We start from the raw sequence: 18,182 nt of genomic DNA, 5'->3' as shown, positions 1-18,182 counted from the left end.
GTCTTTAAAAATCTCAACAGAAGGCTTTGTCAAGTACTTTTTAAAAAAGTGGATTGACTTTTTACTTGTCAGAAAATAAAAGGAAAGAAAAATGCAATTTTTAGAAATAGATAACATTTAATAAATATTATTTATGTGACAGGCAATGCACTTGGTCCAACTTGGTACAGATGATAGAGTGGCAATAGAAGCACTTCATGGGTTTTAAAGGATCTCTTCAGAGTCCTTCAATTTTCTTATTTCTACCTCCTAAATCCCTATAGAAGATATTTTTGATTACCAAAATCCTTATGAAAAAGCAATCATGTCCCCATTTCTACATTAATTTCATTTTAGAATCATCTATAGTTTATAAACACTTCCAAATAGAACTAGCATGAGTCTTTTTGTTGTTGCTTTCATTTTTTGTTTTTTTTTGAGACAGAGTCTCACTCTGTTGCCCAGGCTGGAGTGCAGTAGGGCAATCTCAGCTCACTGCAACCTCCGCCTCCCAGGTTCAAGTGATTCTCTGGCCTCAGTCTCCTGAATAGCTGGGGTTACAGGTGTGCACCACCATGCCTGGCTAATTTTTGGAATTTTAATAGAGATGGGGTTTCACCATGTTGGCCAGGCTGGTCTTGAACTCCTGACCTCAGGTGATCCACCCACCTCGGCCTCCCAAAGTCTTGGGATTACAGGCATGATCCACCATGCTTGGCCAGAATTAGCATGAGATTTATGATATAAACCATAAAAAGAACCAGGAAGAATTCCTATAAACCCAGAATTATAGTGCCTTACTCTTATGAATAATGAGTTATAATCTTCTCCTCTAAAATGAGAAATATAAATCTTTTTAAATAACAAAGTTTATTCTTTTATCATTATCTACCCCTGCTAAGTAGGCAACATTAAGGTACAGTTTTGATAGTCCAGTAATTTCCACTTACTAGCTTGTTCCATTACTGCTTTTAAAGGTGGTTCAACCCTGGCCAAAAGGGAAGCACACAGTTGTTCAAATTGAGCCCTGTGAGAAAATAAAATAAAATTCATATTCTGGGCTTAAAAGTTGAACATATCTTCTAAAACAACAAAAAAATCAGATATGATCTAAACATTATAAAATAAGTAAACTCTTTTCAAACTAAAAACATACGTGGTACCTGTTCATTTTACTAGAAACATCAAGGTCATTCATGAAACACTCAATGTTCAATGGAAGATCTGATGCATTTGCACTCATTAGCTTCTTTAGTTTTTCACATTCCTGATATAAACGCAACAAGGCCCGAGAGTTTTCTTTCACATTTATCTTATATTTGGTCTTGAACTCATCACAGAAGTAGTCTACTAAAGCCTCATCAAAGTTCCTGCCACCCAAATATGGATCAAAGGTAGTAGCCAAGACCTGTTTAATTGAAAAAGCAGAACTGTATTTTCAGAATTATAGATTCTTCCAAAAAAAAAAAAAAAAAAAGAAAAACCTCTAAAATAAAAAAGTTTAAAAATAAAAACGACTCTAAAAAAACTTATCCAATCACAGGGGTGCTGAAAGTGGAATCAGAGTTAAATTATCACTTACATTTAGCCAATGTATTCCCTTATTCTGAATTTTCTACTTTATAGTTACAGATCCATGTATCATAATTAAAAGAATTCTAATTCAGAAATAACTGAATTACAACAACTAAAGCCTCATTATCTCACTCACTTGGTTCTACAACAGCACTGAAAAGACAGACCTAAACCAAGTTTAAGAGAGCAAAGAAACAGTCCTAAGGATATAAACGAGAACAAAACATCCAAGAAAAGCAGATTCAAAGATTAAATATAAAATACCATAATTGGTCAATTTACAGATCAGAAATTAGGCCTTCTGACTATCACAAAACAAAAACAAAAACAAAAAACAAAAAACACAACCAAAAACTAACCAACAGAAAAAACCAGGTAACAATTTAACCAGCTAGTTGAGCAACAGGCTTCCCAGCAGAAGGGAGTCACATAAATTCAACACGATAGTTCTTGAAAACATGGGACCAAACATCTAGGCTCTCTCCCTAGGGTAAAATGACTACTTACAACAGTCACTAATAAAGAATTCTACTGTTGGTGTGGTTTTGCAGCTCTTTCTTTACAAGGTAGGTGGTGGGGTGGTAGTATGGTGGTAAATATCACAGGAGCATATGAGTGCAATCTGCGTGGAATGTTGCCCCACAGACTAGCATGGAGAATCCATGTATGGACCTCTCATGGAGTCTAGTATTACCCAAAATTAAATGCAAAATTATCTTGGTATATAACTAGTACAAGTGTGTATTTTGGGAAGAAGGGCTATAGCCTTGATCAGATTTTCAAAGGGGTCTGTGATCTAAAAATTGTATTTCACTACAAAGTTACCTACTAAAAAGGAAGGAAAAAAAACGTTCGTTTTAAAGTAAGTCAATATGTAAGACTAAACGCCAAGGATTAAGTCAATTTATACTGAACATTACCCTATATTCAGTCTGAGTCATTTCCCTTTAATTTTTTGATTACAAAGATGTTATTATAGTAATACAAATTAAAACAGAATACTTTTGCAGTGTTGCAGTTTATCTCCTAAGTAAACTCTACTCTGCACATACTAGAGAGAGACCATAAGTCTGGACAAAAGAATCAATGTAAAAATGATTATAAATCCTAATTTGTAAGAAGCACATAGAAGTAAAATTATGATTAGAATGCTTGGATAGAAAGGTTTCTATAATCAATGGGAATCATTTTAGAAAATGCTTCCTGTAATTATATTTATGGATAATTTATGCTCCCTGATAGATGACTTCATTAACAACCTAACAATAGAAACAACAATAAAAATAGCTAATATATATTAAAGCAGCTACCCTATGCCAGGCATTCTAAGAATTTTGTATACATTAACTCATTTTGTCCTGAAAAATTATATGAGATAGTTACTATTGTCGTTCTCAGATAAACAAACTTAAAATTTAGGGAGATTAAGTAACTTGCTTGAAGTCATAAAGGGGCAGAGCCAGGATTCAAACCCAGCTATTATGGCTCTTTAGTCTGTGTTCTTAATATATGTAAATATAACAACCCATGTGTTTACTTACTTTAAGTTTTCCTTTGTTAAAAGCACAAACCGAGACCTGATAGGCAGAATGTCCCATATCAATAAATACTACATTTCTTGGTTTCTCATCTAATGGGGGAAGATCCTGTTTATAAATTCCATATGCCAGTGCAACTGTATAAGAACAAAGAATTATGTTAATTCTAGCAGAGTAATTACTTGGAAAACAAGAAATGTCACTTTGATACTGTACTTTAACATGCAGTACAGTAATACATATTATCTTCAAAGTAAATTAACTTTTCACAATTTGGTTAATAATGTTTTAACTTTACTTTTTCCTTACTCAACTACAACTCTGTAATAGTAAAGATCTGTAAAGCCATTAAGACATTTAACCTCTGCCAAAAAGTTGTACTACAAAGTAACAAGCTTATAAGAATCAGTACATACACATACACACACGCATTTATATGTATATATAATTTTTTTAAAGAGACTGTGTGTAGCTCTGCCTCACAGGCTACAGTGCAGTGGTATGATCATAGCTCACTGCAGCTTTCAACTCCCAGGCTCAAGCAATCCTCTTGCCTCAGAGTTAAAAAAAAAATAATACTTTGTTATTAATTAGAAAAACACTGTAACAGTATTTTGCTTATAGTGATTTTCAAATTGCAAAGTGATTACCTGCAGTAGTTTCATTCATCAGCCTTAAACAATTTAAGCCTGCAACCTGGGCTGCAGCCATCACAGATCGTCTCTCGGCATCAGTGAAAAAGCTAGGAATCTAGTATTTAAAAACAACAGTTAAGTATAGTTTTACTTAAACATTTTGTCAACTGAAAAATATAAAATAATTACCCTAAAACTTATGTACAGTTTAAGGCAAATAATGACGTTCTAACTAAAGAGGAAAAATACTAGTGTTTTATTTTTTAAGTTTGACAATTTATATGCCATAAAGATCTGACCTAAAGTATGAATACTAATTTAAAGTAAGGTAATATGGCAGGGTTGCCTAAGTTTTGTTAATCTAAATATTTCCTGTGTTAGTCCGATCTATTAAAAATATATTTGCTCATCTTTCATAATAAAAAACTGAAAACTCAAGAGTCTGAAAATGAGATTATAGAAATATATTATGGTATACCCATATAATGGAATACTATGTAGCTGTTACAAAGAATCAGGTAGATCTGAATTGTTAAGGAATTCTATCTTTATTATGTTAAAAAGGGCACGTATAACATTACTTCATTGTTGTGTGTATATACACCCAACCAGGAGAATATAGTTCCAACTGTTTAAAACAATTATATTTCAAAGGAGGGGAACTATATTGTAGGGAACTTGTGATAAATATGAATTTCCTTTAAAAATCACCAAATAACATTAAAAAATATACATACATACATACACACACACACATACACATGTATATATAATTTTTTTTTTTTTTGAAAGAGACTGTGTCTAGCTCTGCCTCACAGGCTGAAGTGCAGTGGTACAATCATAGTTCACTGCAGCTTTAAACTCCTGGGCTCAAGCAATCCTTTCGCTTCAGCCTCCTGAGTAGCTGGGACTACAGGTGTGTGCCACCATGCCTGACTAATTAAAAAAAAAAAAAAAACTGTACAGACGGGTCTCACTATGGTTGCCCAGGCTGTTCTCCAACTCCTGGCCTCAAGCAATCCTCCTGCTTTGGTCTCCCAAAGTACTGGGGTTATAGACTAAGCCGCTATGCCCAGCCCATTAAATACATCTCTATTTAAAAATTAAACTCAGTCCTAAAATGTATAAAGATGTATATATGTATAAACCTTAGTTTTATCAAACTAAGAATTATTTTAATTTGGCATATAGACCAATTTCTAAAAAGCTATTAAGTGTATTTACATATAAAATAACTTGGGATCTTCCAGTTTTAAGTTTCAAATAAGTAGCTTCCTTTAATTTTATTGTTTTATGAATTTAGACATTTCATTGAACAGATTAACAACAGGAAAAGAATTTAAATTTTGCTCAATAAACTTGCTTATCTGATTTGGTATTATCCTCCTGACAAAAATCTAAGTTATAATGCATGGTTTATTTAATATTCATTGAGCACTTACAAACCAGGTACTTTCTAGGTATCAGGAAAATAGTGCACAAACCAGACAAAATACTTGTCCCTGTAGAGCTTACAATGGATCTACTGCACCAACCACAAAGTTAATAATGGTCAAAAGTTTGTATTACTCTGTTCTGACATGTATTTCTGACACAAAAGTAAAAGCAAGTATAATTAAATAGAAATGGATTTGAATTTAAGATGAATCTTTAAAATTTGTATGATTCTAATATATCCTTTCAAGTGGCAGTAAAACAATTATGAGCATGGGCTTGGGAATTAACTATCCAGCTCTAACACTGTATTAGTTAGCTGTGCTGATTTTGGGCAAGTTATTTGACATCTCAGTATCCCAATTTTTGAATCTGTAAAAGTAGGGTTAATAATATCCCTACCTCATAGATTGCTTCTGAGATTAAATGGGTTAAAATGCCAATAAATAGTGCCTGGTCAATGGTAAACTCTATTATTTGCTATTACTAAATGGCTAGAAAATAAAATATTAAGCTCTAATATTTTTCTCCCATTAAAAAATTCCAAATGCCTATGGAAAAAAATTGATTACTAAACTCACTGAAAAGTTCATAATCTGATTCTGTTTTTCGGATGACATAAGACTCCTGAACTTTTGTAGTCAAGTTTAATAGTAGGAATTTATCAATTTAGTTAACATGTAGGTAAAGAACCAGTTGAGGATGTTTAATGGGACCTCAAGAGATAAGACAAGGTAAATAATTTAAATGTTTTGTTAAGAATCCTTAAAGAATATTTTCCCCTGATACACAACCTCAAATTCCCAACTAGAAATTTTCAACCTTTGCTATAAAATGTTAAGGTCCTTACAGGTGGGAAGTTAATTGCTATCTGAGAAGATTCTTAGGGATAAATCCCAGATAGCAGCAGTCACTAGTTACATAACAGTTTTTCAAGAGTCACTGCTCATCATAACTGATTTTATGGGAAATTCAATCCTAAACTTTAGCAAGTAAGGCAATTTTTTTAAAAAAGAAAGTCAAATGGATTTAGGTTATTTACTGGATAAGGGCAGAAAGTGTAAGGGAAGAAAAATCTTTCAATATTACATTAATACACTGAAAAATATAATTCAAGGGTATTCATTACTGAAGTAAAACTTACTGAAATCACACAGTCAGCCACTGGTTTCTTCAAAGCATTTTCTGAAGTCTCTTTAAGCTTGGCTAACAGCATTCCAGTAACTTGCTCAATTGCAAAAGGTCTTTCTTCTTCTAAGTACCGCACCTAACACCAAAAGTTGGGAAATTTATTAAGAATGATTTGCTTATCCAACAAATATTTAGTGAGTATCTAACTCTATATGTGATACATACAACATGAAAAAGACACCCTTGCTCAAGGAAGTTTTATTCCAGAAAGATTGCCATTTTAGAATCATGATCCCATGAAAAACAGTGACTATGTCATTTCTGAGGTTGTAGTACCTCACAGACAGTATTATAACCAAAGTATTTTCAAAAGTATAGTCTCTACCCTCTCAGATCCCGACTTCCCACAAAAACAATTTTTATCATTCATTTTCCAAGTGTGACACAGCAAACAATGAAAAAGGAAAAGATCAAATAATCTTTCTTTTGAAAGTCAGAACTCTCCCTGGGTTTAAAATAAAAGCTTCAGTCATACAGTTTTGGGAAAAGGAAATGAGAACATCATTCTTTCAAGCAGCACAATGTGTTTATGTATATGAGTATGTATAAATATGTATATCAAATGACATAAGATTTACTTTGAATCAGACCTAAAATTGATAAGCATTTGTTTCCAAACCTATTTACAAGTTAAGTTCAAAAACAAGTATTATGCCAAACTACTGCCTTTAAACCAGGTGTGCAGAAAGAAATCAAGCACACAGAAATAAGGGAAAATGAATCACAGTCTCAGTTTGACTACTGGAGGCATGATCATACAGTATTCTTTTGTATAAGAACATTCTATGTAATCCCAGCACTTTGGGAGGCCGAGGCAGGCGGATCATGAAGTCAGGAGATCGAGACCATCCTGGCTAACACCGTGAAACCCTGTCTGTACTAAAAATACAAAAACTTAGCTGGGCGTGGTGGCGGGTGCCTGTAATCCCAGCTACTTGGGAAGTTGAGGCAGGAGAATGGCGTGAACCCAGGAGGCAGAGCTTGCAGTGAGCCGAGATTGCACCACTGCACTCCAGCCTGGGTGACACAGCAAGACTCCCGTCTCAAAAAAAATAAATAAATAAAAATTTAAAAGTTAGATGAAATAAATTTAAATAAATGTATAAAAAACAAATGTATAACATGCTTGAGGAGTTGAACATTGATTTTCTTAAGTCTTCAAAAGGTGATGTTTCAAAGCTTTTTCTACTATCTTACAGGCACTTACTATGAATGTATAAAATTATATCACTCAAAACTTTGGTTCTGCCTTTCTTTAAAAACATTATTCTGTTTTTCTCAGCCTATTCTCAAAGCCTGATCATTAATTTTCACTTTTAGAAGTTAAACTACTTATAAAATTAAGTAGTTCAAATTTTAAACTGGAGTAGAATAAAACTGCTCTAGGTAACTATTAACCAGAGCTTACCATATCTAAAAGATACCTGAATATTATTTTATCTCAGTTGTTACTATCATAACCCATCCAGCTTCTCAGTTTAGTAACCTGAAAATTTCACCTAAACTATGGCTTCACAATTTGTTCCGTCTTCAACTTCTCATGGTGTCTTCCTCAACTATTTTAACAGCCTCCTGTCTCCTTACTAAGATTCATCATCCACCTTTTAGTCAGAACGCTCTTCTAAAAATGGAACTGTGTACATATCCGTAACACATACATCAAGTCTAAAATTACTTACTAAAAAAAACTTTCTTAAGAGATAATTTGCACAGCAATAAGTTTATCCTTCTGAAGTGTACAATTCAGTATCTTCACAAAGCTGTGCACTGATCACCATTATCTAATTGTAGAACATTTTCATCACCCAAAAAGAAACCCATTAGCAGTCACTCTCTATTTTTCCTTCCCCTTAACCCTTAGCAACCACTAATCTGACTTTGTTTCTATGAATTTGTCCTACTCTGAACATTCTATATAAAAGGAATCATACAGTATGTGGCCTTTTGTATCTGGCTTCTTTCATCAATTGGCATGTTTTCAAAGTTCATACATGTTGTAGCATATATCAGTACTCCATTCCTTTTTATGGGCAAATAATATTCCATGTGTTAAGATATACCACATTTTGTATATTTACTCATCAGTTGATAGAAACTTGTATCGTTTCCACTTTTTGGCTATTATGAACAAAGCTTTTATGAACATTCATGTACAAGTTTTTGTGTGCACATATGTTTCAATTCCCTTGGGTATAAGCCCAGGAGTGGAATATCTGGGCCATATAGTAGCTCCGTGTGTTGTGAGGCTAGTTTTTGAAAAAAATCAGCACAAACATGTTTTGGTTAACTAATGTACAGAATATAAAATTAAAAATTCAGAATCCAAGTTTTACTTGGAAGAAAAATATGCTTTAACATTTATAGTATAAGATTCTTCTAAATTAGAACTCATTAAACTCATTACAGCAATTAACATAACTTTTGGGTCCATTCTTCTGAATAACATACTTTTTGGGTCTATCCTTTTGAATCCTATATACCTTTATTTTTATCCCCTAAAAGCTATTCTCTCGAGTCTCAATAACCATTTTTTTCCTTGACAATAACAGTGTGATTTGAATGAAAAAATTATCTAAATTAGATCTCCTGGTATTCACTAAAATTATTACAAAAACTATTGTCCCTTGGGTGTGTATGTACTGTATCTAGAGGAAAAAGGTCAAACTACAAATAGCAATATTATCATATTGGGTTTCCTTAATTTGAAGATATGTTTGTAACCCTGGGAATATAAAGCTCACCTTAACTCCTGCACTTCCATTAGGCATCTTCTGCAGTTCATAGGGAAGCCTGATCCTTTCAGTCTGTACAATGGGATCATCAAATGATCGCCCGTGAAGCTTTTTGAAGCCATGAATCGTATTTCTTACGTTCGTGACTATCTGTTGGCAGTAAACACTCGTATTTATCAGTTACTTAATAAATGCAAAATAAAATTCTATCCTAATACTTGACAACCACCAAGTTCCTTTATCCTACACATCCAAGTTTAGGATTACACATAATCATTCATTTTTCTGGTTTCCAACTGATGGTAAAGTCATACAATGAGAATGTACACATTTTAACACTTGCCTCCCAAATTCTCCACCTATCCTGGGAATGTTAGGATTCAAAATTAATGTCTTCGGAAGAGAAAGAACAAACCTTTAAAACATTTCAAACAACAAATATCTACAACTCATCTTTTTGGTTTTCCTCAACACTTTTGCTCTAGTGAATCAGTATGAGCTGAGCATCCCAAATCCAAAAATCTGAAATATAATACTTCACTGAGCATTTCCATTGCGCATCATGTTGTCACTTAGAAAGTTTCAGATTTTGGAGCATTTTGGATTTCAGGATTTGGGATGGTCAACCTGTACCATGCAAACATTCCAAAATCTGAAAAAATACAAAATCTGAATACTTCTGGTCCCAAGCATTTCTTATAAGGGATATGCAACCTGTATCTTTGATTATTTCTTTCCACTTCCATTTCTGTGTTTTAATTTAAACTGGTTTATTATTGTCTAGTTTTTCTTTTTCTCTCCATATCTAATTCTTTGTGAAAATCTTCATGTGCTAGTATGTTGCTTCCATTGCTGTGGATTGCTCCTAGGCTAGTAAATTAAAATATCTTCCATGTAGCATAGTGCTAAGTGAAAGTGTCTTAATTTGTAAATGGCTTGCATTTTTGCAAAGCATTTTTTCTTTAACTAGAATATGCAGTTCAAATTACAGAATATTACTGAGATCCAGTTGCTATAATCCTAGTGACCTCTAAAGTCAAATAGACCTTGATCTTCAATTATGAGATGAAAACTATAGGGATGCTGAATTACTATGTTGTTCTCTTTAGCTCCTTAGGAGAAATGACTTTAAAGGTTGCTTTTAGAGACTCTGATTATCTGTGACACACTTAGAAGGTCAGCCAGAATGTGAGATATAAGACCCAGATATATATAAAATGCAAGAAGTAATTGTTAAGGGCTTTTGGTTCAGGGAAGTAATGAAAGTCAAAGGAAAATCGATTGATCTATAACATGGGATGTTAAAAGTCAACGTTCTAATCATAAGGATTACAAAAGCCTAAAAATACAAATACTTCAACAAATTCTATGTAAATTAGTGGTACCACATTGAGTTACTCTGGAAATTAGTTCTTTCATTTTTCTCACCTTATTTTACAAAGATGTTACTTACCTGTCATTCAAATGTATGTTCTAGACAGAATATCCCTCATTATTTCCTGGATGGTCACCTGAGACACCATTCAGGGAAAAACTGATGTCACATAGTAGCACACCCTAACTTCACAACTAAAAAATATTTAAAAAAAATAAAATTCAAGAAATATTTTACAACCCAAAGCAAATTATATCTAAAAACAAAGTACCTGTCCTATTTTCCTCACTGTCTTATTCACTCTTAACAATATAACTTATGGAACTTAGTTACCAATATTCAGTTAATTCTTCCTGTAAGTCAAAACACCCACATTAACAATTTACCTGGCTCTTTGCTGCATTTCCAATGGCTCGAGTTCTTGATCCCAATGATATACAGGCCCTAAACCAGAAAAACAAAGTTGGTTCCACAGTACTTTTCTATTATTGTGCTATTATTTTGCTTCTCCTTACACAAAAATAAATTTAAAAGGAGAAATATAACAATATATTATTTTAAAAATACGTTACGCAAATCAAAAATTTATTTTAAAACTTCCCTATATAATAAAATGGTGGTCAGAATGTTACAATTAAAAAAAAAATGTCCTAATAGCTGGCAATACAATGTTGATCTCCAAAACTGTTTTTCAAATTATATTGATTTATGACCCCTTAGAAGAAAACTCAACCATGTTGACCAATGGATTTTCAGGGAAGGTAAACAGTTAAAAAGGCCAAATCCTGGCTTTGCCACTTAACCTTGTGGAAATTACATAACCATTAGGTGCTTCGGCTTCTCATCTAGAAGATAGTGATAATATCTGCTCATATGATTATGTGAGAATTAAGAGAATGGATATAGGTAAATTCTTTGAACAATACTTGGCACATAGTAAACATTATGTAAATTATTGTATTTTAACGACCACATTTAAATGTAATAGCATAGAATAATAACATAGAGCAAGCACAGAATAACATCTTCATCAAAATACCATTTCATGTTATGATTCAAGAAAATGTTTCCATGATTTCAGTTATAACTACAAAAAACTACATTCAATCAACAAATATTTATAGGCACTCCGTGTATACAAGTCACAATCCCTGTCTTGGAGAATGTATAGTCTATTGGAAAAAAAATCAATAGAATATATAGAATTAAGAGTAATAGTAGCAAAGAATAGAATAATCACTTCTAGACAACAGAGGTGACTTCTTGAATTAAGACTTGAAAGGACAGAAAAATTTAATACCTATTTGTCTTGCAGAAAAAGACATTCCTGATATATAGGTATGTAAGTCTGTTCTCCATGTAGTAGTCAAAGTGATCCACTTAAAAACTAAGATCATGAAACGCTGCTGTTCTCTGATCATGAAATAATCCTCCAGTGGTGTCCTATCTCACAAAGTAAAAGCTTGGGTCCCCCTAACAGCCAATAAAGCCTTTCATGGTCTGGTCCTTGGCTGCTCTACCCTGCAAATTCAATCTAGGAGGCATACTGATCTTCTTGCTATTTCTAGAATACGCCAAGCACCCTTCTGCCTCAGGGCCTTTGTAAATGCTGTTCTCTCTTTCTGAAGTGTTAAGAAAATGCATCCATAAGGCCTGTGCTTTCACTGCTTTCAGGTCTCTGCTCAAATGTCAGCTTATCGGAAACACCTATCCTCACCATCCTATATAAACAACATTCCTGCTCCTCCCCAACACATACCTCACACTGTTTATCCAATTTTATTTTTCTCCATAGTATGTATTACCATCTCATACAATTCATTTAGTGACTGTATCTCAGTACCAGAAGCCAGAATGTGAACTCCATGAAGGCGAGGTAACAGGTATCCACTGCCTTGATCTGCACTATCTAATATGGTAGCCACAAGTCATGTGGTGCTAGTACAATTTAAATTAACTAGAATATTCAGTTTCTCAGGACTAGTCACATTTCAGGTGCTCAACAGCCACTTGTAGGTAGCAGATATACAGAGAACTGAATATACACAGAACAAATATACAACAGAAAGTTCTACTGGATAGCACTAGCCTAGATCTTCCAGCCTAGATCTTTTTCTAGGACATAATAAAACTACCTAATGAATGGAATAATGGTTCCTAAGGTAATGTTTATTTGAGGACTAGAAGAATGTAATTTGGACTCGGCCAGGGAGAAAACAAAAAGAATATAACTTGGCTAGTTTCATAGGACAATTTGATAAGATAGTATCAAGGCCAGATTATATAGTCTCAGGTGCCAGATTATAATCTTAAAATTTATTCAGTTAATGAGGATTAAATTTCAATGAGGATTCATTAAACATTTCTGAATGATGGAGAGGACCCTACCTACTGATATATAATACAAACTGCAGATGCAATATTCCAGAGCAGTGCTTTCCCAGGGCTGAACAACATACTGTTCTGCTGGGGACTACTGGATTTTCAGGGAAAGCAAACAGTTAAAAAGTTAATTTAGTCAATTTAATACATATTTGTTAATAGTTGTTATATGCCTGGCACACTGTTAGTTGCTAGGGATATAATAATGAAAGAAAATATGGTTTTGGCTCTCTTGGATCTCACAATGCTATAGACTCACACAAAAGAAAGTAAACCAGGTGCTATAACGGAAGGTGATCACGGTGCTACAAAAGTTTGTAACAGCAAGAATTAACCTAGAGGAGGAGAGTCAGGAAAGGCTTATTCAAGGAAGTAAGATTTTAAGGAAGAGTAAATGATGTGGGATAAAAGTGGTAGAGAGTTTGTTGGAGATCATATTGAACATAGTGTTAACTGAGGAGAGAAGAGCAAAAAGTTACCAGTAATCTATATCAGGATGGTGACAGCTGGGACACAAGAAGAAAGAAGAGATATTTAGGAGGAAACTTAAAGGACTTGGTGACAGACTAGATCTTCACCATCCCATATGTTAGCCACTAGCCACCAGCCATATGTGGTTATTATGCACATGAAATGTGGCTAGTCTGAATTGAGATGTGCGTATACAAAGTGTAAAATAAACTCTAGACCATGGGTGTCCAACCGTTTGAATGCAGGTACTTTTTTGTCTGTGGTGGCAGATATCACAAAAATTATGCATGGACCTTTCTTGTAGCTCATCAGCTATCTTCGGTGTTAGTGTACTTTATATGTGGCCCAAGACAATTCTTCTTCTTCCAATGGGGCTCAGGGAAGCCAAATGGTTGGACATCTGTGATCTAGATTCTAAAAATTTAATACTAAAAAAGTAAAATATCTCAATTTAAAAATATTGATTATATATTGAGATAAAATTTTGGATATACTGAATTAAATAAAATATATTAAAATTAATCTCACTTGCTTCATTTTGCCTTTTTAATGTAACTATTGGAATTTTTTTTTTTCTTGGAGACAGGGTCTTGCTGTGTCACTCCGGCTGGAGTGCAGTGGCACAATCTTGGCTCACTGCGGCCTTGACTTGCAGGGCTCAAGCGATCCTCCTATCTCAGCCTCCTGAGCAGCTGGGGACTACAGGTTGATTTTTAAAATTTTTTGTAGAGATGGGGTTTCACCATGTTGCCCAGGCTAGTCTCCTAGGCTCAAGTGATCCACCTGCCTTGGCCTCCCAAAGTGCTGGGATTACAGGTGTGAGCCACTGTACCTGGCTCTATTAAAACATTTAAAATTACCTATGTAGCTCATATGCTTTTAATGGGCAGTGTTGGTCTAGAGAGTAGGAAAAGGCAAGTGACAAGAATAACGTCTAGGTTTCTAGTTGCACTCAATGAGACAGAAAATTTTCTAAGAAAGATAGGTTTGGGGACAGGACAGTCACAAACTCTATTTTGAACACGGTAGGCTTGAGGTAACTTTGAGGCATCCAAGCAAATATATACTTATAACTGAAATGTTAAAAGTGATGATCAGATTAAAGAGGAAATGGAAATTACTGGTCTTTAGTTGTGATTTGGTAAAAAACAGGAAAATAAGGGTACAGCAGGAATCAGTGGCTTAGATGACATCTTCACATATCTTATAAATAACTCCTTGATTCAACATATTCTCTGCCAGAGTAAAAACTTACATATCCAATATGGTAATGTGTGGATGTTGGCATTCCATCCTAAAACTCATCTATTAGAGAAAATATAGGTTTGCCATTTCTCAGTCTACTTTATAGCCCATCTTGCTCCCAACTCCATTATTTGGACACACTTCCAAATACTTCTAATTTTTCAACAGTAGGCTACCATCACTTGACTACACTGAACATTTTATTTGTAGGTTGATTCTCAAGAGTTTAATTTTTGTTAGAACAGTAGAGCTAAATAAGATTCAGATTCAACTACCATTAAGTGCTGGTTCCTTGAAATATGTTTCATACATGTATCACTTCACAAAGAAAGCTAAACAGTTACCAGTATCAGATATTCTCTGAAGTTAAAAGCAGACAATTTTTAAAGTTAAAAAATCTGTCATTTAACCAGGTTTGGACATGCCCAGTTTCAAATATATAGAAAACCCATTTCATAAAGGCACCCTTCAAACTCCTTCGATTTTCTTTCAAATACATTCCAGGATGTTACAATCATTAAATAAAAAATATCTGCCAAGTACTTTCAGAAAAACCCAAATAAATTAAACACCTATTTGCTCTCAAAACTTTTACATTAGTAATAGCAAGGGAAATAGACACATTATAACAAATATTAGGCTGATGTAAGAGTTTTCACAGAAAAAGATACAGTTTATCCAAGTGTATACAGCATAATCTATATTTACTTTGTATTGATTATTTCAACTACTATTTAGAAATGTTATTTTATGGCTAAAATAAAGGGAGGGTTTTCAATGCAGTTTAAATCTATAATATCCAATCTGCTTTTGCTATTGTGTGGTAATCTCAGATTATCAGAAAATACCACGAAATTCTAAACAATGAAGATTTCTAAACGTCCTATGTTCCTTTTAGTAAGAGAGGGGCATAAAAATCAGAGGACAAGATGCTACTTTAAGAAAGCTGTATCTGTATTTTCTCCTTAAAATTCAGGATTTTCTTCCTCTCTCAAAAAGCTTACTTTTATAAGGCCAAGCATGATTAGGTTGGAGAAAATACATACTACCAGAAGAGATTTGTTGCCTAAGAGCTCAGCACTAAGTTTGTTTGCTCCTTATTATTCTCCATTAAGATTCAGTCCTCACTCTCTAAGCTTTAAAAGCAGCCCTTTTCTTTTCCTTGCCAGTTCCATAAAACCACAATTACTCTTCACCCTCTATTATCAGTGTAATCCATAGGTTTAAATCACGGGCTGAACAAATAGTTTCAACTATGCTTGCCAAGATGTCTACGGAGCAGGATTTCTCTACCTTGGCACTACTGACATCTTGGCCCAGGTAATTCTTTGTTGGGTCACTGGGGCTGTATTGTGTGCACTGTAGGATATTAGGAATATTCCTTGCCTCCAACCACTAGATGCCAGCAGTACCTCCTCTTTTGATCTCAGTTGTGACATACCCCAAAATATCTCATTCTGTCAGTTATCGCTTCAGAGGCAAAATCACCTCCAGTTGAGAACCTCTGCCCTAGAACAACATTTCCAAAATAGTGCTCTATGAAACATAGTTCCTCAGACATTCAAATAAGGTTGGGAAAAACATCCCTTTCTGGGAGAATTTCAATGCTTACGAACAAATTAAAGGAACTACAAAATTCTACAGCAAAGAAAACATCTGGATATTGTTTCTCAAATTATTTGGAAAAAATGTTGCCCTAGAAGAGGGAGGGGGAAGAATGCTCTCAAAAAAGCTCACTGTTGCAATTTGCTTTCTAGCTTGCTATTTAAAAATAAGACCTCTAGGCACATATGATTTAGTAATAACAAAGCTTTCAGCTTTTCATTATGGACAAAGAATTAAACATTTAACAATATATAAACAATAATAATTTAAGAGTTTTCAAATGCTTAGTAAATGTAATGATAAATAAATCAGCTTGAAGCCATTAGGAGAAACCACACAAATATTTACATAGGTAGACAATATTTTAAAAGCTGATTACGGCCAGGCGCGGTGGCTCAAGCCTGTAATCCCAGCACTTTGGGAGGCCGAGACGGGCGGATCACAAGGTCAGGAGATCGAGACCATCCTCGCTAACACGGTGAAACCCCGTCTCTACTAAAAAATGCAAAAAAACTAGCCGGGCGGGTTGGCGGGCGCCTGTAGTCCCAGCTACTCGGGAGGCTGAGGCAGGAGAATGGCGTAAACCTGGGAGGCGGAGCTTGCAGTGAGCTGAGATCCGGCCACTGCACCCCAGCCTGGGCGACAGAGCAAGACTCCATCTCAAAAAAAAAAAAAAAAAAAAAAAAAAAAAGCTGATTAGGTATACTAGCTACATTAAATTTGATACATTATTTAACTATTATTATATTAGATACATTATTTGAAAAACTCATATTACCTATAATTCACTTGGTTCAAACACAAATATCAATGCATAACAATGTTAAAATTCTTTTGGTTATAATTGCTTAGACCAGGAGTTTGAAAACTACCACAACCTGCAACCTATTTTTGTAAATAAAGTTTTATCACAACACAACTATACTCATTAATTTATAATGACCACATAATAAAAGACTGTCAGTGCTATGTTAAATCTTTTTTTTTTCAGTGCTTAAGGAAGTCAGTTCAATGTTAAACATTTAGAAATCACCTGGCTTTTCACTCTTCTCAGCAAATTTGATTTAAAAAAAGCAAAGGTATTAACCGAATTTTTGTATGTCACTAGCAAAATATTAACTTGAAATGTCCATAACAGTCAATATATCAATGGGATATTACACAGCTAGCAAAAAGAATGAGGTAAATTAAAGCCATAAGTTTGAGAAGATATCCACAATATTTTGAGGTGAAAAGAAAACAATTTACAAAATATTTAAAAAATATTTTTTAATGAAAGCAGAATGTAATGTAATTCTGCTTTTGTTAAAAAAAAAATCCCAGTTACATACATATAATCACATACTCGTATAGCTAGAAACAAATAAAACTTTAGGAGGTGGTTGGGAAGGGATAAAGGGGGAGACTTACTTTGTGTAATTCTTCAGCATTTAAAATATTTTAAATAAAATATAAGCTCAAATAGTAAAACATATAAAACCAACTCTTGTAGTAAAAAGAATACTTAACAAAAAAAGGTAAAAGCCTCTTCTTCATCCCAAACTGCCAGCACCAGAAAATGCCCATCTATTATAGTTACGGTTAACCCCTGGAGTTTAACATTTTCTATGTGCTGTTGTTTTTAATGCAACAAAGTGATTTCTATTTTCATGCATTTAAGAGGGGTCCCATTCATCTGAAACACAGCATTTAAACAGCATTTTCCCATATTTCCAGATTATTCATACACTAGTAAAGAAATAGGAAATGTTGAAGAATCATGCAGAATTTTGATGATAAAATATACCTAACAAAAATCTTCAGTTTCATTTAAAGAAAATCCATATTCCCTCCTACAAAGTATTCATTACAGACCATAAATTAAAAGCACCTCCTTCATAATTCTATCTCTGAGAAGTATATATCCATTATTAATAGTTTATTGTCTTCCACACTACTTTTTCTCCAAATGTTTACACTAATATTTGTTTTGTTATGTACTTTTTATGAATTTTAAAAACAAAGTAAGATTTTACATGTC

General features: G+C 33.9%; 1 protein-coding gene across 1 annotated transcript in view; it reads right to left on the bottom strand.

Annotated features, from left to right (window-relative positions):
* The window catches only part of HSPA4L (heat shock protein family A (Hsp70) member 4 like), a 56,651-nt gene that overhangs the window by 33,938 nt on the left and 4,531 nt on the right, over positions 1 to 18,182 (bottom strand). The window contains exons 2-8 of the mRNA XM_002808421.4: positions 10,846 to 10,903; positions 9,094 to 9,234; positions 6,306 to 6,428; positions 3,743 to 3,842; positions 3,096 to 3,229; positions 1,143 to 1,387; positions 930 to 1,006 (exon numbers count right to left, since the gene is read on the bottom strand). Of these exons, the coding sequence (XP_002808467.3) occupies positions 930 to 1,006; positions 1,143 to 1,387; positions 3,096 to 3,229; positions 3,743 to 3,842; positions 6,306 to 6,428; positions 9,094 to 9,234; positions 10,846 to 10,903 (878 nt within the window). The remainder of the gene's footprint in view (positions 1 to 929; positions 1,007 to 1,142; positions 1,388 to 3,095; positions 3,230 to 3,742; positions 3,843 to 6,305; positions 6,429 to 9,093; positions 9,235 to 10,845; positions 10,904 to 18,182) is intronic.

Source organism: Macaca mulatta, chromosome 5 (assembly GCF_049350105.2).
Source record: "Macaca mulatta isolate MMU2019108-1 chromosome 5, T2T-MMU8v2.0, whole genome shotgun sequence".
Classification (NCBI taxonomy): Eukaryota; Metazoa; Chordata; class Mammalia; order Primates; family Cercopithecidae; genus Macaca; species Macaca mulatta.
Note: the sequence above shows the minus strand (reverse complement) of the source record. Positions and strands in the feature narration are given on the sequence as shown.